Here is a 24,863-nt window from a genome sequence, read left to right as displayed (position 1 = left end):
CTTGTATATTTTTGAGATTAGTTGTTTGTCGGTTGCTTCATTTGCTATTATTTTCTCCCATTCTGAAGGCTGTCTTTTCACCTTGCTAATAGTTTCCTTTGATGTGCAGAAGCTTTTAAGTTTAATTAGGTCCCATTTGTTTATTTTTGCTTTTATTTCCAATATTCTGGGAGGTGGGTCATAGAGGATCCCGCTGTGATGTATGTCAGAGAGTGTTTTGCCGATGTTCTCCTCTAGGAGTTTTATAGTTTCTGGTCTTATGTTGAGATCTTTAATCCATTTTGAGTTTATTTTTGTATATGGTGTTAGAAAGTGTTCTAGTTTCATTCTTTTACAAGTGGTTGACCAGATTTCCCAGCACCACTTGTTAAAGAGATTGTCTTTAATCCACTGTATATTCTTGCCTCTGCAGGAGAATTCTTTACCAGAATTCTTTATGAGCCACCAGGGAAGCCCAAGTGGTTATTGTCTTAGGCAAAAGTTGGTGATAGCTTGGGCTGAGATAGTAAGAGTGGAAATTGAGAGAAGTTTATGGATTCTAGAAATATTTTGGAATATAAATAAGCTGAATCAATAAAGAGGAAGAGGATGATGTCAAGGATGACTTCCAAATTTTTGGCTTGAACAACTGGATTAGTGGAGGTACTACTTGACAAGATGAAAAAGGCTAAAAGAAGAACAGATAATAGGATTTGGGAACCCAATGCAGAGTTTACTTTTGGACATGATAAACTTGAAATAGCTATGAAATTCAAATGTGTTTGACATGCTTCTGAATACCAATCCTTTGTCAGTTGTAATCATTATGAATTTCTTTCTGTTTTTTGAATTTCTGATATTTATAACTATAATTTATTAAGGCTTCCCTGGTGGCTCAGGCGGTAAAGTGTCTGTCTGCAGTGCAGGAGACCGGGTTCAATCTCTGGGTTGGGAAGATCCCCTGGAGAACGAAATGGCAACCCACTCCAGTATTCTAGCCTGGAAAATCCCATGGACGGAGAAGCCTGGTAGGCTACTGTCCATGGGGTCACAAAGAGTCAGACACAACTGAGCGACTTTACTCATCACTCATAATTTATTAAGTATAGCCATATTGACAAGTAAGGTAGGCTTGAATCTGTCTCCAAGAATGATGGCTGTCAATAATAATAATATCGTAACACCTAAAAGGCAGGAAAAAAATTGAGTAGCTTCAAGATCTCTCTAGTTTATGGTTTCTTCTGTTTATTTTCATTATGTTTAAGGTAGAATCATATGAAATTGCCATTTTTAAGGTCAAAAATATCTAATGTTGGTAACTTCATATGGTTCCATTTACTATTTAAAGACAAAATAATGGTCCTTTATTTTGAAGATGTTTTCATTAGGTGTATGCTGTAAATCAGTTTTGTGCATGTGCCTAAACTCCTAGTCTTTTAATCATCATTAAACACAAATGCCTATACTTTCAGAAAGATAACCCATTTAAAATATGCCAAAATGAAGATGAATTTTTAATTCAAAGTGTTTAGCTGGGTTAAGATAAAATTAATTCCATATGATATTATAAAATATATTTTATGCATAACTGTTCTTACAAATGTTTTGTTCTGTACTAATGTACAATTTATACTCTTTTCCCCCAAATTTTAAAGCTGAACCATATGATATTCTTCTATGCGTCTCCCTGAATTAGGGCCATGTGGTATTTGTGTTACATTTCTTCCGGAAGCATACCCTACTGGCCGATTCCTAAAAATATAAATTTTGTTTTATCTTGTACCTGTGGATTGCTTGGGTGCAAGGAGGTATAACTTAACATTTTTCATCCTCGTAAATCCCTCTGACTTGGATACCTGCTTCCCATTTGGATTTTATTGAGCCATATTTTACCTAATGAGGTCTTAGCTTTTTAAAAAGAAATAACTTTGATTTGTAAATTTTGTCATAAAAAAGTGTGGATTTTATATTAGTGTTCTTTCTCCAGCTGATGTCTCCAGTGTAAATAGCAGATAAGCGGTAGTGCTAAGGGCAGCTAGTGAAGGGGGTGTGTGTGTGTGTGTGTGTGTGTGTGTGTGTGTGTGTGTGTGACATATGCAGCACAGCCGGAGTTAATGACATAGGGGTGTGCTGGTTTACAGTGAAAAATGCTAGACTTTATTATTCACAGAGTAGCTCTCTTAGTAGATGTGCTTATTTACCACTGTAATCACAGAAATATTTATATGAAAAACAAAATAATCTTGAAGTTTGGATTTTAAAATTGGATGATTTTTTTAAAAAACCTGAAATTTATTCAATTTTCATTTTACTTTCCAAAAATCAGTTATAAGTTTAAAATATATCCTATAGGAGCATTCATTTTATAACTTCATAGCAACAGGTTAGCTGAAGAGAAATCTGTCAAATTTGGCAGTGGTTCAGAAAATATGTGAACCTGTCACTGTAAGCAGTCTCAAAGGGCGAAATACTTTACAGGAGCTAATTAACCTTAGAAAATAATTACACAAATATGCAAATGTTGTTTAGATAATTCCATGTGTTATCAGCTCAGGTAGTCCATCATAAATGCAGACCCTGCAATGCCTAGGTAGTAGAATCTGGCATAGTTGATAAGGCTTTGGTTACTGTATCACTTCTGGCATTTAAGAATTAATGATGGCAAGAGTGCGTCAGGAAATTCAACCTGTACTCTGAATACTGCTGAGTTCCGCAGTGTAAATATTCTATGCATTCTGCCACTGGCAAATTCTAATTAATGGATTTACTTTTGTCTTTTCGTGCACTTTGTACATTTGCATATTCTAAAATCATCCAGCTTGAAGTACAATACAAAATGCACTCTGATATGAAATTCATGGAGAAACCTGTAAAGCAGATTTAGTATGTTTGCATTTCTGTAATTGAAGCATATTAGAAAGTCTTTCCTATTGAAATCTGTTTAGCTTCAAAGTGCACTCCTGGTAGTATACACTGTCTGGATTATGGTTTATAAATATATAATGATTGTGGACATGGTGTGGGAAGCGGGTTGGAATGATACAAATGTGCCTTGGAACAGCACCGCCTGATTTATAAAATGGAGTTTTCGTAATGTAATCTGTCAGAAATGTGTATTAAAAACTGCTCTAAGTTATTAGTTCCTGTGCTACCATTGTTGTACAAAACTGCTGCAGGAGGCAGCACATGTTTGGCAGAATTTGTTACATCTTTTAAGGATGGGGGACGACAGAGGAGAGATGGCTGGATGGCATCACTGACTCGATGGACGTGAGTCTGAGTGAACTCCGGGAGTTGGTGGTGGACGGGGAGGCCTGGCGTGCTGCGATTCATGGGGTCGCAAAGAGTCGGACGCGACTGAACTGAACTGATAAGGATGAGGATATGACTCCACTAAACACTGAAAAGTAAAAAAAAAAAAGCCATAAATTTGTGAAAGTCTTGGGGAACAGTCACATAAGAAAGCCAGATTTTTTTAATAGCTAAGGTTTATCTCCTTTATTATTTATCTTTAAAAATAATATTTTGAATTAAGCTGTTTAATTGTCTGTCACGTGCCCTTCAAATGTGAATCTCACGTAGTGTCAGCTTTCTCTCGGCAGTTCAAGGCCACTGTTGCTCCTGTGAGTCATGGTGCTTTAGATGCGGTCCTGCCCCTCACGGTGCTCACTGACAGAGCTGTAGACTTCGTCTCCTTGCACTATAAGTGCTCTTCCAGTTTCTGTGGGTTTTCTGTTTTTGCAGCCATCACTTTTTGCTCTTGCACCTGTTTGAAACAACCCCTTTGATTTGCAGCTTGTAAATGTGCAGTGGGTTCAGTACAGATGTTAGAATTTATTAGATGTGGAGCTCCCACTCAGAGGCTTGTACCTCTAAGAAGCCAGCTCTAGTTCTTCAGTATGATTTCTGATTTGTTGTTGTTGTTGTTGTTTACTTGCTTTATTATAAAAAGCATTCTTTTTGTACTAGCTTTGGAAAGTCCAGAAAGATCTAAAGGAACTAAGAATAGAAAATATTCACAATCCCGCCATCCATAAGAAGCTGCTTTTAATCTTTTTGACTCTATCTAGTCTTTTTCAAGCCTTTTTACAACAGTGAAAACTATACCACCTATAAAATTAGATGAACTGCATGTATTATTTTATAATCTCATTGAATAGCTATATAATATTTCCTTAGAAGTATTAACTTGTTTAAATATTAATTTTTGCATTATTGGATATTTAGGCATCATCCAGATACACTTTCTTCTGTACATGAGGCAATGATGAACATTACCAGACAACCATCATTTGCCACTTTCCAGATTAGTAGAAGCTAGATTCCTGAAATGGAGTTGGAATATTCCTTTAGAAATGCACTTCGTGGTATCATTTGTCAGCAGTATCATTGCCAATAACACTAGCATCGTTAGTCATTTATTAAATGTCTATAGCATGTTTTCTAATATATAGACAGAATCTGAAAGAGAATGTATCTTCAAATTGCTCATATTCTAGAAGGAAGAAGTGACATGTCAGGTTAAATAAATAACAGAATAGAGAAGAACCAATGAAATAGTACAGGATTCAGTTTAAGCTTACATAGCTAATAGTGGAACAGACATAAACTTGAGCCAACGGTATTTTACAGTAGTTTTAGACATAGGCAGGATACGACTGAAATGACTTAGCAGCAGCAGCAGCAGGATAATAATACCTGTAAAGAGATTAAATACTTTCCATATATTTCTTGTAAGATGCTATCAGTCAAGGGTTAGCAAAATTCTTTCCCTTTCTATATGGGAATCTGACCTTCAGTTAACCTTCTAGCTCTATGTCTCTGGAAGCCTAATAAAGTGGTGTCTTGAGTTTCCAAGATAAAGAATTCTTAAGTTGCATGTGGGAAGTTTGTTGGGGAATTCTCTTCGGATCAGCACCTATCAGTTCAGTTCAGTTCACTTGCTCAGTCGGGTCTGACTCTGTGCCACCCCATGGACTGAAGCACACCAGAACTCCCTGTCCATCACCAACTCCCGAAGTTTATTCAAACTCATGTCCATTGAGTCGATGATACCATCCAACCATCTCATCCTCTGTCATCCCCTTCTTCTCCTGCCTTCGATCTTTCCCAGCATCAGGGTCTTTTCAAATGAGTTAATTCTTCGCACCAGGTGGCCAAAGTATTGGAGTTTCAACTTCAGCATCAGTCCTTCCAATGAATATTCAGGACTGATTTTCTTTAGGATGGACTGGTTGGATCTCCTTGCAACCCAAGGGACTCTCAAGTGTCTTCTCCAGCACCACAGTTCAAAAGCATCAATTCTTCAATGCTCAGCTTTCTTTATAGTCCAACTCTCACATCTATACATGACTACTGGAAAAACCATAGCTTTGAATAGATGGACTTTTGTTGGCAAAGTAATGTCTCCGCTTTTAAATATGCTGTCTAGGTTGGTCATAACTTTCCTTTCATGGTTGCAGTCACCATCTGCAGTGATTTGGGACCCCCAAAAAATAAAGTCTCTCACTGTTTACATTGTTTCCCTATCATTTGCCATGAAAAGATGAGACTGGATGCCATGATCTTCATTTTCTGAATGTTGAGTTTTAAGTCAACTTTTTCACCCTCCTCTTTCACTTTCATCAAGAGTCTCTTCAGTTCTTCATTTTCTGCCATAAGAGTTGTGTCATCTGCATATCTTTATTGATATTTCTCCTGGTGATCTTGATTCCAGCTACTGCTTCATCCAGCCTGGCATTTTGCATGGTGTACTCTGCATATAAGTTAAATAAGTAGGGTGACAGTATACAGCCTTGACATACTCCTTTCCCAATTTGGAACCAGTCTGTTGTTCCATATCCAGTTCTAACTGTTACTTTTTGACCTGCATACATATTTCTCAGGAGGAAGGTCAGGTGGTGTGGTATTCCCATGTCTTTTTAAGAATTTTTTTTAAGAATTTTTAAGAATTTTCCACAGTTTATTGTGATGCCAAATTGTGATCCACACAGTCAAAGGCTTTGGCATAGTCAGTAAAGCAGAAGTAGATGTTTTTCTGGAACTCTCTTGCTTTTTCAGTGATTCAGTGAATGTTGGCAATTTGATCTTTGGTTCCTCTGCCTTTTCTAAATCCACCGTGAACATCTCAAAGTTCACGGTTCACATACTGTTGAAGCCTGGCTTGGAGAATTTTGAGCATTACATTGCCAGCATGTGAGATGAGTGCAATTGTACAGTAGTTTAAACATTCTTTGGCATTGCCTTTCTTTGGGATTGGAATGAAAACTAACCTTTTCCAGTCCTGTGGTTACTGCTTAGTTTTCCAACTTCGCTGGCATATTGAGTGCAGCATTTTCACAGCATCATCTTTTAGGATTTGAAATAGCTCAACTGGAACTGCATCATTTCCACTAACTTTGTTCGTAGTGATGCTTTCTAAGGCCCACTTGACTTCGCATTCCAGGATGTCTGGCTCTGGGTGAGTGATCACACCATCGTGGTTATCTGGGTTGTGAAGATCTTTTTGTACAGTTCTGTGTATTCTTGCCACCTCTTCTTAGTGTCTTCTGCTTCTGTTAGGTCCATACCGTTTTTGTCCTGTATTGTGTCCATCTTTGCGTGAAATGTTACCTTGGTATCTCTAATTTTCTTGACAGGATCTCTGGTTTTTCCAATTCTGTTGTTTTCCTCTATTTCTTTGCATTGATAACTGAGGAAGGCTTTCTTATCTCTCCTTGCTATTCTTTGGAACTCTGCATTCATGTGGGTATATCTTTCCTTTTCTCCTTTGCCTTTAGCTTCTCTTCTCTTCTCAGCTATTTGTAAGGCCTCCTCAGACAACCATTTTGCCTTTTTGCATTTCTTTTCCTTGGGGATGGTCTTGATCACTGCCTCCTGCACAATGTCATGAACCTCTGTCCACAGTTCTTCAGGCACTCTGTCTATCAGATCTAATCCCTTGAATCTATTTGTCACTTTCACTGTATAATCGTAAGGGGCTTGATTTAGGTGACACCTGAGTGGTCTAGTGGTTTTCCCTTCTTTCTTCAATTTCAGTCTGCATTTTCCAATAAGGAGTTCATGATCTGAGCCACAGTCAGCAAGAGAATGCACTGGTCATATCAGCACCTATAGGAGAGCAAAAACACAGATTTTGTCTGAAGTTGTTGAACTGCAGTATTGTTACAGCACAGGCCTCACCCACCTTCTTGATGCTCTGGGTCTGGGGTGGCTTTTCAGAGATGTCCTGCCTTGAGGCAAGAGATAGGTCCTTGTAGATCCACATCATCTCAACCAGACTTTGGAGGTAGCTTCCCTTAGAGGTGGGATTGTAACTTTAGGCAAAATAGCTTTGTTTGAGAGCAATCCCTAGAGAGGATCTCACTTAAAGCTATCAGCTGCCAACACTTGTACAGCTCAGGAAATTAGTGCCTGTAACTAAAGGAGGTTCTGGGAAGCATATCACAGCATCCAGTCTAAGTGGCTGGTTGCTGCACAGCATTGCCTGTGGAAGAAAATGACCCTGGTTGGTAAATTGCATCTGGATTAGAAGGAATTACGTTGTTGTTTAGTTGCTAAGTTGTGCTGATTCTTTGTGACCCCACGGGCTGTAGTCTACCAGATTCCTCTGCCCGTGAATTTCCCAGGCAAGAATGCTGAAGTGTGTTGCCATTTCCTTCTTCAGTGGATCTTCCTGACCCAGGAAACGAACCTATATCTCTTGCTTGGCAGGCTAGATTCTTTACCACTGGGCTGCCAGGAAGCCCAGAAGGAATTATAATAGCCTATGAACACCATAGTTTTGATCTTCCCTGACAGTAGTAACTCCTGTAAGTGCGCAAGTCCCTTGCAGGCAAGGATCCTAAAAGCCACACCTATGGTCTCATTGGAAAAGACCCTGATGCTGGGAGGGATTGGGGCCAGGAGGAGAAGGGGACGACAGAGGATGAGATGGCTGGATGGCATCACCAACTCAATGGACATGAGTTTGGGTAAACTCCGGGAGTTGTTGATGGACAGGGAGGCCTGGCGTGCTGCGATTCATGGGGTCACAAAGAGTCAGACACGACTGAGTGACTGAACTAAAAAAGAAAAACTAAAAAAATGGTGTTTCTAGAGGCATTAGCTTCCATAGATTATGAAACTTTAAGGCAGGATAACTCCTGTCTCTGCCCAAGGTGAGCCTGATTCCCTCATTCCTGAGCAAACACCCCATGGGCCAAACACAGTAACCCCCACAAAGTTCTCTGTTGTGTCTGCTCCAGGAACTGCTGTGGGGCTTCCACTAAAAGGCATACCTGGTGCGCCCCTAATGGCAAACTGTGATTCCCTTTCCTGGATCTTTTTGGGTCAATGTATGTCAAGTGTGGCCTAGAATAATCTTGTATAATGGTTTAGTTGTGCCTGTGGATAACCCCCTAAGTGGGTATTATAGGCATTTTTTTTTTTCTTCAGTTGAGTCTGGCTTTTTACATCAGGCTTTTAATTTTAGGTTTAAAACTGAATAATAATTTGATGACCTTAAGAGTCAGGCTGAAAATATTGAAATACTCAGGGCACATGATTACTTCAGATTTCTTTTTCCTCCTACTCCTAAACCATTTTAACATATATCATCTCCATAGACTGTGGAAGAAAAAAAATCAACTGTAATACTAATCTCTGCAAACAGTAGTCTTTACGTTTGAACAGTGGAAAGAGCTGTTGTTTCTTAAGTCTCCTTTAGTCATAGATGGTTCATTTAGACCCGGTTGGCAATTTCCCTTGTATCCTGAGTCACAACGTTTTGTTGATTTTTCCTCTGTAATGACTTAGTCCATCCCTTGCTTCCCATTCACTCTGCCATCAGTCTAAGTAGTGGGATAGTCTACTACTTTATATATGAAATGCTGAACTGCTCCCTTGGAAGTGTTCTCCTGTCTAGTTTTTGCCTAGTCTGAGCTGCATTACCCATGAGATCCCAAACTGTAGTTCATGGTAGAGTTTTTGTCTAGGATTTTCAGACTATTCATGTATATTCCAGTTTTTTCTGGAGCATGAATAAGATCCTTGCAAATAGTAAGAAGGAAGGCTGGAAAGGTAGAGTTTAAAGACTTTGGCTAAAGAGTTCCAGTTCCAGTTATTTGTTTTGTAGGCCATGGCAACCATTTCGGTAAATGACCTTTAAGACAAGAGAGTGAGTGCATCAGAGCCAGGCTTCAGGAAGATTAATCTGGCAAAAAGTAATTGGAAAGACTAGAAGAAATGAGACTAGTTAAAATTCATTGTTGGAGGCTTGGAATGAGATGGGAATTAAATGGAAGAGACAGATAGACTCTAAACAGTATAAAGGAAGGATTTTTGACTGTGAGAAGAAAGCAGGGAGGACTTGGCTGAGATCAAGTAGTGTGGGTTTATAATAGACCCATTGGACTTGTGTGAAGACAGTCCATCAACATAGAGAAAAGAATACTCCTCACACACTACATCCTCTCCTGTCTTTGTATGTTAACACACTATGAAATGCAAACACAGTGAAGGTCAGGATCGTGGCTTGCTTCTTATCATCCTTACATCTCCACTTTTAGCACAGAACCTAGCTGGCGCAGAGTAATCTAACTTCCTATGTGTTTTTAATTCTGTCTCTCTATATAGGAGAATATTTAGGACCATCACAGATATTTAAAATGGTTAGTTCTGCCAACTACCAGCACATAGAAACTCTGTCTTCCTGTTTTGTTTTTACATTTCAGTGTGAGATATAACTAGGGAAATAAGGTGTCTGGGTTTTCTCTAGATTGTCCCAGTTTAGACCTGTTTTCCCAGTACAATTATTAACAATACCTTTCTTCACTCCAAAAGTTTTATAGAATAAATTCTATGGTTACGTTCTATATATGTACAGAAAACTGCTTGGTATGTATTAGTAATTTTAACTATAACTATAAAGAACACACTTGTGTAGCTACCATCCCAGGCAAGAAATAAAATACTGCCAGCCATTAGAAGTCTATTTCCCAATCACAACTGTTTCTCTTCCTTAGAGTAAACCAGTATCCTGATTTTAATAAGAAATATTTTCCTACTTTTTAAACTAATGCATGCTAAATTATTAAGGCCAAGTTCAGTTCAATCACTCAGTTGTGTTCAATCTTTGCCACCCCATGGACTGTAGCATGCCAGGCCTCCCTGTCCATCACCATCTCCTGGAGCTTGCTCAAACTCATGTCCATTGAGTCAGTGATGCCATCCAACCATCTCATCCTCTGTTGTCTCCTTCTCCTCCCACCTCCAATCTTTCCCAGCATCAGGGTCTTTTCCAGTGAATCAGTTTTTCATATCAGGTGGCCAAAGTATTGGAGTTTCAGCTTCAGCATCAGTCCTTCATGAATGAATGAATATTCAGGACTGATCTCCTTTAGAATGGACTGGTTGGATCTCCTTGCAGTCCAAGGGACTCTCAAGAGTCTTCTCCAACACCACAGTTCAAAAGCATCAATTCTTCAGCGCTCAGCTTTCTTTATAGTCCAACTCTCACATCCATACATGAATACTGGAAAAACCATAGCTTTGACTAGATGGATCTTTGTTGGCAAAGTAATGTCTTTTGCTTTTTAATATGCTGTCTTGTTTGGTCATAACTTTTCTTCCAAGGAGCAAGCGTCTTTTAATTTCATGGCTGCAGTCACTATCTGCAGTGATTTGGGAGCCCCAAAAATAAAGTCTCTCACAGTTTCCACTGTTTCCCCATCTACTTGCCATGAAGTCATGGGACCAGATGCCATGATCTTAGTTTTCTGAATGTCGACTTTTAAGCCAACTTTTTCACCCTCCTCTTTCACTTTCATCAAGAGGCTCTTTAGTTCTTCTTTGCTTTCTGCCATAAGGGTGGTGTCATCTGCGTATCTGAGGTTATTGATATTTCTCCTGGCAATCTTGATTCCAGCTTGTGCTTCTTCCAGCCCAGCATTTCGCATGATGTACTCTGAATGTAAGTTAAACAAACAGAGTGACAATATACAACCTTGACATATTCCTTTCCCGATTTGGAACCAGTCTGTTGTTCCATGTCCAGTTCTCACTGTTGCACTAATCTTGACCAGCATACAGATTTTTCAGGAGGAAGGTCAGGTGGTCTGGTATTCCCATCTCTTAAAGAATTTTCCACAGTTTATTGTGAACCACATAGTCAAAGGCTTTCACATAGTCAATAAAGCAGAAGTAGATGTTTTTCTGGAACTCTCTTGCTTTTTCGATGGTCCAGGGTGTTGGAAATGTGATCTCTGGTTCCGCTGCCTTTTCTAAATCCAACTTGAACATCTGGAAGTTCATGGTTCACATACTGTTGAAGCCTGGCTTAGAGAATTTTGAGTATTACTCAGCTAGCATGTGAGATGAATACAATTGTGTGGTAGTTTGAGCATTCTTTGGCATTGCCTTTCTTTGGGATTGAAATGAAAATTGACTTTTTCCAGTCCTGTTGCTGTTGCTGAGTTTTCCATATTGAGTGCAGCACTTTCACAGCATCATCTTATAGGATTTGAAATAGCTCAGCTGGAATTCCATCACCCCCACTAGCTTTGTTCATAGTGATGCTTCCTAAGGCCCACTTGACTTCTCATTCCAGGCTGTCTGGTTCTGGGTGAGTGATCACACCACCGTGGTTATCTGGGTCATTAAGATTTTTTTTTTTTGTATAGTTCTTTGTGTATTCTTGCCACCTCTTCTTAATATCTTCTGCTTCTGTTAAGTCCATACCATTTCTATTCTTAATTGTGCCCATCTTTGCATGAAGTGTTCCCTTGGTATCTCTAGTTTTCTTGAAGAGATCTCTAGTCTTTCCCATTCTATTATTTTCCTCTATTTCTTTGCATTGATAACTGAGGAAGGCTTTCTTATCTCTCCTTGCTATTCTTTGGAACTCTGCATTCACGTGGGTATATCTTTCCTTTTCTCCTTTGCCTTTAGCTTCTCTTCTTTTCTCAGTTATTTGTAAGACCTCCTCAGGCAACCATTTTGCCTTTTTGCATTTCTTTTTCTTGGGGATGATCTTGATCACTGCCTCCTGTATAGTATCACAAACCTCCATTCATAGTTCATCAGGCACTCTATCAGATCTTGGTATATCAAGGTATATCAATCAATCAAGGTATATCAATAGGCAGTCTGTCTACCAGAGCTTGGTATATTAAGGTATATCAATTGATCAAGGTATAGCAATACCTTGAATCTGTTTGTTACTTCCACTGTATAATCGTAAGGCATTTGATTTAGGTTGTACCTGAATGGTCTAGTGGTTTTCCCTACTTTGTTCAATTTCAGTCTGTATTTTGCAATAAGCAGTTCATGATCTGAGCCACAGTCAGCTCCCGGTCTTATTTTTGCTGACTCTACAGAGCTTCTCCATCTTTGGCTGCAAAGAATATAATCAATCTGGTTTCAATATTGACCATCTGGCAGTGTCCATGTGTAGAGTCTTCTCTTATGTTGTTGGAAGAGAGTTTTTGCTATGACCAGTGCATTCTCTTGGCAGAACTCTGTTAGCCTTTGGCATGCTTTGTTTTGTACTCCAAGACCAAATTTGCCTGTTACTCCAGCTCTCTCTTGACTTCCTACTTTTGCATTCCAGTCCCCTATGATGAAAAGGACATCTTTTTTGGGTGTTATTTCTAGAAGGTCTTGTAGGTCTTCATAGAACCGTTCAACTTCAGCTTCTTCAGCATTACTGGTTGGGGCATAGACTTGGATGACTGTGATATTGAATGGTTTACCTTGGAAACAAACAGAGATCATTCTGTCATTTTTGAGATTACATCCAAGTACTGCATTTTGAACTCTTCTGTTGACTATGAGGGCTACTCCACTTCTTTTAAAGGATTCTTGCTCACAATAGTAGATATAATGGTCATCTGAGTTAAATTCGCCCATTCCAGTACATTTTATTTCACTGATTCCTAAAATGTGCAATCTTGCCATCTCCTGTTTGACCACTTCCGTTTTACCTTGATTCATAGACCTAACATTCCAGGTTCCTATGCAATATTGTTCTTTCAGCACTGGACTTCACTTCCATCACCAGTCACACCCACAGCTGGGCACTGTTTTGCTTTGTTTTAAGGCCGGAAGTGCCTACAAAGTCTTCCTTCCAGTTGTTGTTGAGTCACCAAGTCATGTCCAGCTCTTGGCGACCCCATGGACCGCAGCACACCAGGCCTCCCTGTCCCTCACCATCTCCCAGAGTTTTCCCAAGTTCATGCCCATCGTGTCAGTAATGCCATCCAACCATCTCATCCTCTGTCATCCTCTTCTCCTGCTTTCAGTCTTTCCCAGCTTCAGGATCTTTTCCAATGAATCGGCCCATCGCATCAGTTGGCCAAAATATTGGAGCTTCAGCTTCAGCATCAGTCTTTCCAATGAGTATTCAGGGTTAATTTCTTTTAAGATTGACTGGTTTGATCTCCTTGCTGTCCAAGGGACTCTCGAGCACAACAGTTCAAAAGCATCTGTTCTTCAGCGCTCTGACTTCTTTATCATCTAGCTCTCACAACTGTATGTGACTCCGGGAAAGACTATAGCCTTGACTCTATGGACCTTTGTCAGCAAAGAAGTGTCTTTGCTTTTTAACACACTGTCTAGGTTTGTCATAGCTTTCCTGCCAAGAAGCAACTGTATTCTAACTTCATGCCGGCAGTCACCATCCACAGTGATTTTAGAGCCCAAGAAGAAGAAATTTGTCACTGTTTCCACCCTTTCCCCTTCTGTTTGCCATGAAGCGATGGGGCCAGATGCAGTTATCTTAGTTTGAGTTCTGAAGACACATAGGAATGATGCAGGTGAAGGTGATGGGTTAAGCAAAGGCAGAACATATGGGTCGCTTGCCAAACAATAATATCAAAAGCAGCCCAGAGATAAGAAATGTATGGCACAATTAGGATGTTACAGGATGTTCCCTGCAGTTGGAACACAGAGAGTGTTCTTTCCATTCTCTCTTGGGGAGAAAAGGGTATCTTTTAGATCATCATATTTTGTGCATTCATTTCAAGGCAGAAGCCATATCATGTAAGGCCCTAGTGTCATTCTGAGTTTAAACTTGGTCCTGGAGCTGATGAAAAGACTTTGGAGAGTTCTAAGCAGTGAGTGAGCAAATGGCAACATGTCCATTTTTGAAAAGTTGTTGTCACTACAGAGTTAGGAGAGGGCATTTAAATGGGTAATACCTTCTAGGATGACCCTAGAGGCAGGGAAACTGGACTGAAGATTGTTGCAGTCATCCATTTGTGAAAGGATGAGCTTGGGCTCAGCCAGAGGAAATGAGGATGGAGAGAACTGGTGGCTTTAAGAGAAGGTTGGGGACAATCAAAAGGTTTTTAATTACTGATTTTATGTGGAGTTTGAGAGAGAGAGAAATAGAAGATGATGCTCAGATTTCAGCAGGAGGTAGGGAGCAAAGACAGTGACACAGGTTTAGAGAGGATATTTTTATCAAAGTGTTGAATTGGTTGAGCTTGAAGTATCTGTGGGGCATTCAAAAGAAAATGACCTTGGGTCTGGAGCTCTGGAGAGAAATATAGGCTGGAGATAGACATTAGGGAATAATAGCTTTTATGGAGCAAGTGAAACCATTCACTGGGACCGTAACATAATATTTTAAAATTTCTGAGATGGAAAAGGTGAATAAATTGTGTTCATCATCTAATATTATGACATTCTTAGGGAATCAGTCTTTTGGTGTTAAAGCATCCCAAGAATTATTCATACAAAATATCTTCCTGATGTCTTAGTTTTATCAGTTTGTACTTTTTTAGCTCTTTGTTTTCCACATTATCTGAATTTTAGGTTTAATCACAAATTGTGTTTGCTATAGAAGTAAACACAATCAATTGAAGTTGTTGTAGAACTTTTGGAATTAAAGCAACATTCATATATTTATTGGACTTGCCTGGTGGCTCAGATGGTAAAGAATCTGCCTGCCATGCGGGAGACCCAGGTTCAATCCTGGGTTGGGAGCATCTCCTGGAGGAGGGCATGGCAACCCACTCCAGTACTTTTGCCTGGAGAATCCCCATGGACAGAGGAGCATGCTGCAGTCCATGGAGTCGCAGAGTCAGACACGACCGAGCAACTAAAGCACACCAGCAACTTAAGGGAAATATAAAAAGTCCCAGTTTATACATTTAGAAATCCTCCCAGTTCTAGAAATAAAATATATATGGAAAATTGTGTCAGGAAAAGTATTTTTAACAATGTAAATGGAAAATACTTATTGTTAACTTTCTCCTTATTTTCAATTTACAGAGGTACCTAAAATTTTATAAATCAAATAATTTAGATGTATTTATACTCTAAATATTTTCAGATATAAACATAGAAACGCATCTGATATTTCTTAGTGGTCCACTGACTTAAAAGGCCACTAGAACTTTATCCATGCAATTCTAATGAAGTTAGATATATTTTAATATCTCAGGTAAACCCAGAATGAGCCATTTCCCCTCAAAATGTGCCTATTTTAAATATTTTCTTTCAGAAGCTTAGAGTAGCACTTAAGTTTAGCAGTAATTCCCTAATAGCTTAATACTAATTTATTCCCTAATTTGAATTTCCATTGTAGTTCTTTTGTATTGTTATTGTTTGGAATGAGCTATTGCTATCATATTTCTTATGCTGCATAAGCAAGCATATAATTTAATTTTTGATTACTATGATAATAATTAGATGCAGTATGTAATACATGATGTCTGTTTTACTTATAGGAAAATGGCTCTCCTGAAGAACATGCAGTCTATGTGTGGGACCATTTCATAGCCCAGTCTGCAGCTGAGAAGGTATTTTTTGTTGCTCACAGCTATGGAGGACTTGCTTTTGTTGAACTGGTAAGTGCACAGTTAACTCTCGTCTTTAATTTGCAAACTCCTTACAGGTTTATCGCCTTCACTCCCATTTTCTTGGTATGGTTACTTGAAATTGTTTTATAAAGGACGAAGATTAAGCATTTGGTGTAATGAATTTCATGTTGTTGCAAAGGAATGTACTTTTATTGTACAGAGCTTTTCATTGCCAATCAGACAACTTTTTGCCTGTTTCTTATTTACATTTCACTTTTTAATTTCTACATTATAGCTCCCCTTTCCATACATTTTATATTTGTGACTCCTGTTTATGTGTACATCGTTGAAGCACTATTATCTGTAAAGTGTTTAAAATTTCTAGAGACTCTTTAACTGACTATACTATCTCTATAAATTAGTACTTGATCAAAATCCATATAATTAGTATTAAAGCTATCAGAAAGATTCTGTTAATCTGCTGTTAAGTGCAACTCCATGCTTAGTCATAAAAATCTCTGCATTTCAAAATAATCCCGTTCTTGCAGTTAAGATATGTGTACATAATCGAAAAATCAGCAAGATTTGGGAATTTGGTGTCTGTTCTACCACAGTCTTACAGTTATCGCACTTTGTGCAGGCGTGAATGATGAATGAGGTACAGTGAGTCCTAAAAATGTGCTCCATGTTCATTACCCCTTATGTCACTGGAAAGTACCATTGCTGTAACAAAATGATTTATCTGATACAGTGCATTTGATCATTTTAAGCCCATGTAGCCTCAAGTGGACAATAAAAGCCAGCATGGCATTGATTGTCTGATTTTTAATGTTTCTAAACTTTGCCATGTATTGCTCTTCATTGTGGAAATTATATATCCGTGGTCTTTTCAACTTCCCCACGCCTTACTGCTTACCCATGTGATTTAGGTATAAAAATAGTGGTGACACCTGAGAATACTTTAACTGACCTGAATTTACAAATACTGTGCTCTCTTAAGATCTATAAATAACTGAAATCATTCATTTCTTAAATTGATTTCATGTTTACAAATTATATTCAGGTGCTTTTAATTCTGCTGAATTTGTTTACTACAAAATGGATATCTTAGGATCATTCTCTAACATACGAGTTATGATGTCCTTTTTAAAATGTGAATGTTGGCTTTCAAATAGTTCTTTTAACCATTCCGATATATATAAATGCATTTATAGCTGATATATATGTACCTTATGTTTTCTTCCTGTAAGTCATTAAATTACATAAAACATGAAATTTCATGACTTTATAGAATAGCTTTGAATATGTCTGAAGACCTGCAAGACTGTTCAAATTTAAAACTTCTGTGAAACATACGTTTTCCTGATTTTACCTTAAGACAATTAACATCAAATCTGTACATCAGATTTGGAATTTAAGTGAATTTTGGACAGTTTTAAAAAGGAACTTAAGATGCCAGAGTAACAGATGACCTATGCGTCAGTCTTGTTTTGCCTGTCCTTCTTGTCACACACTGGTGGATATTTCTACACTTTTGTTCCACTTTAATATAAAGCACACAGATGTTTCAGAACAAGACTTGACTTCTGACCTTGAGGCTATTAGGGTCAGGGTCCTCAGGGCCTGTGAAATTATCACAAGCTGAGCTAAAGTTTTTCTCCATCACAGGAAGTAACCAGTAAGTAAGAAGTTAAAAAGGAGCTTTGTCAGAGAGACAAGATGGTCTCAGTAAGGGTCAGCTTCTGTAGTCTGCTGTCTCTGCAGGAGGTGCATGCATGGGAGGAGGAATATAATATAACCACTGGCACATCGCATATCTGTCAGGCAACACCAGGACTGAGAAGTCTATTTAATGTAATATACCTTGTTTAGGTTTTAAAGTATTAATGGCGACTATCTTAGCCTCAGATATTTGCTACTTTTTGTCAAGTAAGTTTGATAGAGGTATGCAAAGAAGGTATATAGATGGTGGAAGCTAAAGAAAAAGTAGTTTGTGACTTACTGAAAAGAATTCCTCTAAATAAATAACTTAGTTTTACATAAATTTTTGACAAAGCTTGATGAGTACATTTAAGGCCATTGTGTTTCTACTTAATTTCAAGAACTTTTGAAAGATAGCATTGATATTACACAAAAAAATTGAAATATGTTTAAACTTTTTTTTTTTGCCTAAAGCTGAATCACATTCTTTCCTGGTCTCCCTGTTATTCTTAGAAGAAAACTCATGGTGTTTAAAATGTTGACAAATATTCAGCCTCTCAGTATTTTTCAACATAAATGTATTATATGAAATTGTTTTACAATGATTGAAATATTTAATATTAACTTTACAAAAAAGTTACTTGTGAACATCTTAAATTATGGTTTAGTTTTCTGTTTCAGTAGTACATTTTACACATCAGACAGTAAATCGTTCGGATTTCAGTAAAGTTTAATTTTGTAAAAAAGTTATCATAAAATTGTATCTCTGATTCAAGATTCTGTACACACACATATACACACACACACACACCCCCCTTATGGATGGAATGGTCCTAGTTTGTAGCATCACGTTTCAATGCATGGAGATTATTTTCCTACCATCCTCATTCAAGTTCACATTCTTTTTTGGATCATGAATTTTAAGAAAATTTCTTTTAAATATGAACTGTGTGACTAGTACAGTTTTAACATTACATGTAATTACTTTTAGTGCTTATTGTTTGAATAATAGTTACTAGTCAGGACCTGTGCTAAAATATATCTTGTCATTTATTAAATTAAATTCTGTGTAATTAGAGTTTAAAATTAAAGGTACTACTAATAGATATCTGAAAAATTACTTTTAAAGTACAGAATAGTTGTAGAGCTTTCATATTTTGCTAATTGTTGTTTTTTAAAATTGAGAACATAATTTATCATTATACCCTATCTTGAAGTGCAGAATTTGCCTGGAGAATCCAGGAGATGGTTAAGAGATTCATTTTCAAAACCAGTGTCCATTTTATGTAGTAAATAATAACAATGAAAAAAATGATTCTAAAAATATGCCTTTCACTTCCTTTATTCCCATCATATGGTAACATCTCAAGTTTCTAATTCTCTAAACTTTCTGCAATCCTAGTAAAACCAGATATTGATAAGACAGCTCTGGCAGCAATCCTTGCACTCAGTCTTTAGAGTGAAAGGGAAGAACTGTTTATTTTATGAATTGATATTGAATCTTAAAAATAGTGTGTCTATCCTATGTTATTTTTTCTGTGTATTTAAAATAACACTAATAAAGAGCAATAACATACAAAGTTACTCTTATTAAATCATCACTGTCAAAGCCTTCAATTTCTAATAAATTTTGCTTTATATGTCATAGATAGAAATAGTAGTCCTAATCAACAACTTACCAAATTCTTTTAGAAAAACATCTACAACTAATGCAGCTTACATTTGCCTTATAGTAGTTTTTAAAAGTTTAAACTCATTTGTTAGAAATAAAGTGTCATCAAAACACAGTGCCAGTTTTTAAGCTTTGTCATCCCTTTCACCAACCACTTTATGAAGTGATTGCATTGCTTCCATACTCAGTCATTTCAGAGTGTTTTGCTCTTGTCTTGCCATGGTTTGACAAAATCAGGCCAGCTTCAATTTTTCTTTTATTTGGAAATGTCAGCTTCCTTGTCAGTGCCCGGTTTCAAATCTTAACTCACCTTCCCTGTTTGCAGTGCCCTATACATCAATTTGCATTCAGATTTCTCTCCTTAGTCAAAGTGAAATCACTGTTTTATAGAACACATTAAACAATTTTAGCAAATGTGTTTCATTAGCTTATTGCATCCTCTCAGTTGATATAAAATTAGTATTTTTCTTATTGCTTTTATTTCCTTTTCCACATCATTAGTGGTATGTTCACAACCACCATTAAAAACATCTCTTAGAAATGTGTGAAAAACTGCTCCTTTTGAAAGTGTATCTCTACCCACTTTTGATTTTGGTTTCTCCATGCTTGTCAGCACTTGATTGGCACCTCACTTGCATGTGAATTAAGGAATGAAGGGAACTCTATTTTCCTGCCATTGTTCCATGCTGGGCTCTCTAGCCTCTAGGCAGCCTAAGCTGACCTTCAGCAGCAGATAGAGGACTATTTTTTGGACTTAGTTGTATGTGGACACTCAAGCTCAGTCTACTCTTAAGAGTTGATCTTTTAAAAATTGCCTAGAGCATAATTTGGATTTACACTGAAAAGAAAAAGGAACAGGACTAAAAGAATTATTTTTTGCCTTTAGTGACATGCATTAACTGTGACTTTAAAGAAGCATTATTTATATTCTATCTACAAAGAACAAAGTAAATTGGTTATAGGTAGCATATCTGCTTAATGTGATCAATGGAAATACCTAAAATATGGGCTGCTTGGAATCAAGAATTGAGGAGAGGTAGAATACTGGCTTATAAACAAAGAAAAATTGAGCCATTGGAGTGTCAAAACAATTCAGGCCAAAAACACTTCTTAAAAACCTTTCAAGTTTAAAATGTAAATCAGTAAAAATACATCACTGTAATATAACTTGAATTTCTGCATTGACTGCCTACATGATACAAGTAGCATGTTAATGCGTGGGATGATTACAACTTGTGTATGGAATCTCTATCTTATTTCTCTAGTTGTTTCGTGTGAAAACAATTTAGTTTTTCAATTTTTGTGGGCTCCTTAGAGAGAGACCAGAGGGTGTATTATTTTTGCCTCCTATATTCAATTTTGTTTAATTCTTTGCATATAGTATAGATACTGTCTTTCGATTGATTGTTGATGACAGTAATTTTAGGAGTTAGTTGCAAGAGCCTAAGTAAGATCCAGTGAAAGGCTTTATGAACATAGATGACTAGTAAGGGAGAAGCACACATCAGATGTTAAGGAAAGAAAATCTCCATGACGTAAGGACATTGGATCTGGAAAGCTGAATGAAAACAAAGAGGGATTAATATCTTTCCCGGTGCACACCTCCAGAAGCATGTTGAAGTGGATGTGAAGGGAGATGAAGCACAATAAATAACAAGTAATGAACAGTGATTATGCTCATATGTAGATATTGGGGAAAATATTTGTATATACTGAGTATTTAATAATTATGGCTAATAGAATAAATGAGATATCAAAGGAGTTTCATATACAGATGTGATTTGTTAAGCTTCACAGTAGTTACCTCTGTATTGAGATTTGATTTGTTTTACCTTCTACTCAAATGATTTTCAATAAGTATTAGGAGGTCTAACGGTTGGAACTTCCCTGGTGGCTCAGATGGTAAAGTGTCTGCCTACAACGCGGAAGACCCAGGTTCGATCCCTGGGTCGGAAAGATCTCCTGGAGAAGGAAATGGCAACCCACTTCAGTATTCTTGCCTGGAAGATTCCATGGACAAAGGAGCCTGGTAGGCTACAGTCCATGGGATCGCAGAGTCAGACACGACTGAGCAACTTCAATGTCAATGTCAACGGTTGGAAAGAATGGCTCAATTTGTTAATTTTTGTATTAACTCTTCTTTTGTCCCATATCTAACCAACCAATACATTTTGTCAGGTTTATTTTCTTCTCTCTGAAATATTGATCATGTCTTCTCCTCTATGTGCCCACTGTTGTTAATTCATCATTTCACAGCGGTATCACTGCACTCACACACATTTTTCTACCGGCTCTCTTTTCTCTCCATTCCATCCTGTATACCACACCATGGTTGATATTATTTAAACCCCCTTTCTACCAAACCATTGCAGAATCATAGTAAGAAAGAAAGTGAAGTCGCTCAGTTGTGTCCAACTCTGTGCAACCCCATGGACGGTAGCCTACCGGCTCCTCTGTCCATGGGATTCTCCAGGCAAGTAAACTGGAGTGGGTTGCCATTACCTTTTCCAGGGGATCTTCCCAACCGAGAGGTCAAACCCAGGTCTCCCACATTGCAGGTGGATGCTTTCCCGTCTGAGCCACCAGGGAAGCCCTCCAGGATCATATTGGCTCCCTATTGTCTCGCCTCACCTATCTTCTCTGTCACTTTAACACCTTCTGTGTAAACCGATTATCTCTTTCCAGCTGTATTTTTCCCAATAGCAACTTTCAGTTCTAGTCTAATTTCTTATTACTACCATTGTTTAGAGTTGACTCATTGGAAAAGACTCTGATACTGGGAGGGATTGGGGGCAGGAGGAGAAGGGGACGACAGAGGATGAGATGGCTGGATGGCATCACTGACTCAATAGACGTGAGTCTGAGTGAACTCCGGGAGTTGGTGATGGACAGGGAGGCCTGGCGTGCTGCGATTCATGGGGTCTCAAAGAGTCGGACATGACTGAGCGACTGATCTGATCTGACCATTGTTTCATCTCTCTGTGCCTCTACCCCAGGCCTCCAAGTTCAATGTAGTGGAAGAACACGAAACTTGAATGAAGATGACCTGGGCTTGAATCCTAGTTCCGATACCTGCAAATTATAAGTTGGGTCAGATCCTATATGTGTGTCCTTCTCTGTAGGTATCCACTTTTTATAAGCAGAGTTTGAGGGTTAAATCACAAAATTCCTGGTTGCTCTGCTGCTAAGTCGCTTCAGTCATGTCCGACTCTGTATGACTCCATAGACGGCAGCCCACCAGGCTCCCCATCCCTGGCATTCTCCAAGCAAGAACACTGGAGTGGGCTGCCATTGCCTTCTCCAAAATTCCTGGTTATTAGGACTTAAATCATTGTTTATTAAACATGAGTCTAAAGAACCCTCAGTTCAGTTCAGTCGCTCAGTCGTGTCTGACTCTTTGCAACCCCATGAGTCGCAGCATGCCAGGCCTCCCTGTCCATCACCAACTCCCGGAATTCACTCAGACTCATGTCCATCGAATCAGTGATGCCATCCAGCCATCTCATCCTCTGTCATCCCCTTCTCCTCCTGCCCTCAATCCCTCCCAGCATCTAGGTCTTTTCCAATGAGGCAACTCTTTGTATGAGGTAGCCAAAGTACTGGAGTTTCAGCTTTAGCATCATTCCTTCCAAAGAAATCCCAGGGCTGATCTCCTTCAGAATGGACTGCTTGGATCTCCTTGCAGTCCAAGGGACTCTCAAGAGTCTTCTCCAACACCACACTTCAAAAGCATCAATTCTTCAGCGCTCAGCTTTCTTCACAGTCCAACTCTCACATCCATACATGACCACAGGAAAAACCATAGCCTTAACTAGACGGACCTTTGTTGACAAAGTAATGTCTGCTTTTTAATATGCTATCTAGGTTGGTCATAACTTTCCTTCCAAGAAGTAAGTGTCTTGTAATTTCATGGCTGCAATCATCATCTGCAGTGATTTTGGAGCCTGTAAAAAATAAAGTCTGACACTGTTTCCACTGTTTCCCCATCTATTTCCCATGAAGTGATGGGACCAGATGCCATGATCTTAGTTTTCTGAATGTTGAGCTTTAAGCCAACTTTTTCACTCTCCTCTTTCACTTTCATCGAGAGGCTATTTAGTTCCTCTTCACTTTCTGCCATAAGGGTGGTGTCATCTGCATATCTGAGGTTATTGATATTTCTCCCGGCAATCTTGATTCCAGCTTGTGCTTCTTCCAGCCCAGCGTTTCTCATGATGTCCTCTGCAAATAAGTTAAATAAGCAGGGTGACAATATACAGCCTTGACGAACTCCTTTTCCTATTTGGAACCAGTCTGTTGTTCCATGTCCAGTTCTCACTGTTGCTTTCTGACCTGCATATAGGTTTCTCAAGAGGCAGGTCAGGTGGTCTGGTATTCCCATCTCTTGAAGAATTTTCCACAGTTTATTGTGATCCACACAGTCAAAGGCTTTGGCATAGTCAATAAAGCAGAAATAGATGTTTTTCTGGAACTCTCTTACTTTTTCAATGATCCAGCGGATGTTGGCAATTTGATCTCTGGTTCCTCTGCCTTTGCTAAAGGACCCTAGTATATGCTTATTCTCATTTTTGCTAATGCCATTTCCCCTTCCCAAGTGAAAGAATTTTCCTCCTTACCAGATTTTTCAAAAAGTATTCTCAATTAACCCCCCCTTTTCCTATAATATTTGTATCTTTTACAATTTAATCTTTACTAATTAGTTTTGTTTTTAAATTATCTTTGATCTCTAAATCTTGCCCAAATCATCTGGAAACAGCTTGAGAATAAAGAGTCTAACATAGCTTTTATTCCCCCCATCACACGTTTGGGAAGAATATATAACAACATGTGAAGTCTTGAATACCTGCACAGTTAATTGACTATTTTATAGAGTTTAAGCCTTAACAATAACTCTCTTACTAATTAAACTTATTCATTCTACCCTCCATTTGAATATTGGTTAATTTGGGAATTCTGCCTAATCAGTTCTTTCACTTTGGACAACATTACCCCTTTTGTTCCTGGAGTTTCTTATACAGTTTCCTCTCTGCTGGTGTACCCAAACCACAGGGTGACCAAAAAGGCTGCCTCTCTGTGACTCATTCTTCAAAGTATAGTCTTCTCAATCAAAAAGGAAAGTTATTAAACTAAGTTATCGTTTTTGTTGTTGTTGCTTAGTTGCTAAATCATTTCTGACTCTTTTGCGCCCCGACGGACTTTAGTTACCCGCCAGATTCTTCTGTCCATGGGATTTTTCCAGGCAAGAGTCCTGGAGTGGGTTGCCATTTCCTTCCCCAGGAGATCTTCCTGACCCAGGGATCAAACCTGCATCTGCTGCATTGGCAGGCAAATTCTTTCTGTCTTCTCATAATAGTGTAAGGTAGTGTCTGAAATAAGTCTGGGAAACTCTCTACTTTATCATCAGTCGTGAGTCTAAGATTACTTTTTATTTAGTAATTAGTTACTTTTGCTTATTTCCATGTTTAAACTTTTTAAAAATTTTGAGATACAATCTCATATCTGCATTGAGACATAATTGAGATTTTTGAGGTTTACTGAGATATATAATTCACATACCAAAAAATTCATTTTTTAAGTATACAGGTCAGCAGTTTGTACCTTCACTATGTAATTTTTAGAACACCAAATGAAATTCCATACTCATTAGCCATCACTCTCCTACTTAGAATCCCACCAGCAGTATAGGAGGAGTCCGGTTTCTCCATACCCACTAACACTCATATACT

General features: G+C 38.3%; 1 protein-coding gene across 3 annotated transcripts in view; it reads left to right on the top strand.

The window, feature by feature from the left end:
* Positions 1–24,863, top strand: part of FAM172A (family with sequence similarity 172, member A) — a 283,100-nt gene that overhangs the window by 218,064 nt on the left and 40,173 nt on the right. For all 3 annotated transcript variants that reach the window (XM_010831927.1, XM_010831928.1, XM_010831926.1), the window contains one exon: positions 15,693–15,812. In XM_010831927.1, coding sequence (XP_010830229.1) covers positions 15,693–15,812 — 120 coding nt within the window. The remainder of the gene's footprint in view (positions 1–15,692; positions 15,813–24,863) is intronic.

Source organism: Bison bison, unplaced genomic scaffold, assembly GCF_000754665.1.
Source record: "Bison bison bison isolate TAMUID 2011002044 unplaced genomic scaffold, Bison_UMD1.0 scf7180017864533, whole genome shotgun sequence".
Classification (NCBI taxonomy): Eukaryota; Metazoa; Chordata; class Mammalia; order Artiodactyla; family Bovidae; genus Bison; species Bison bison.
The sequence above is the reverse complement of the archived record's forward strand: the minus strand, read 5'-3'. Positions and strand labels throughout refer to the sequence as shown.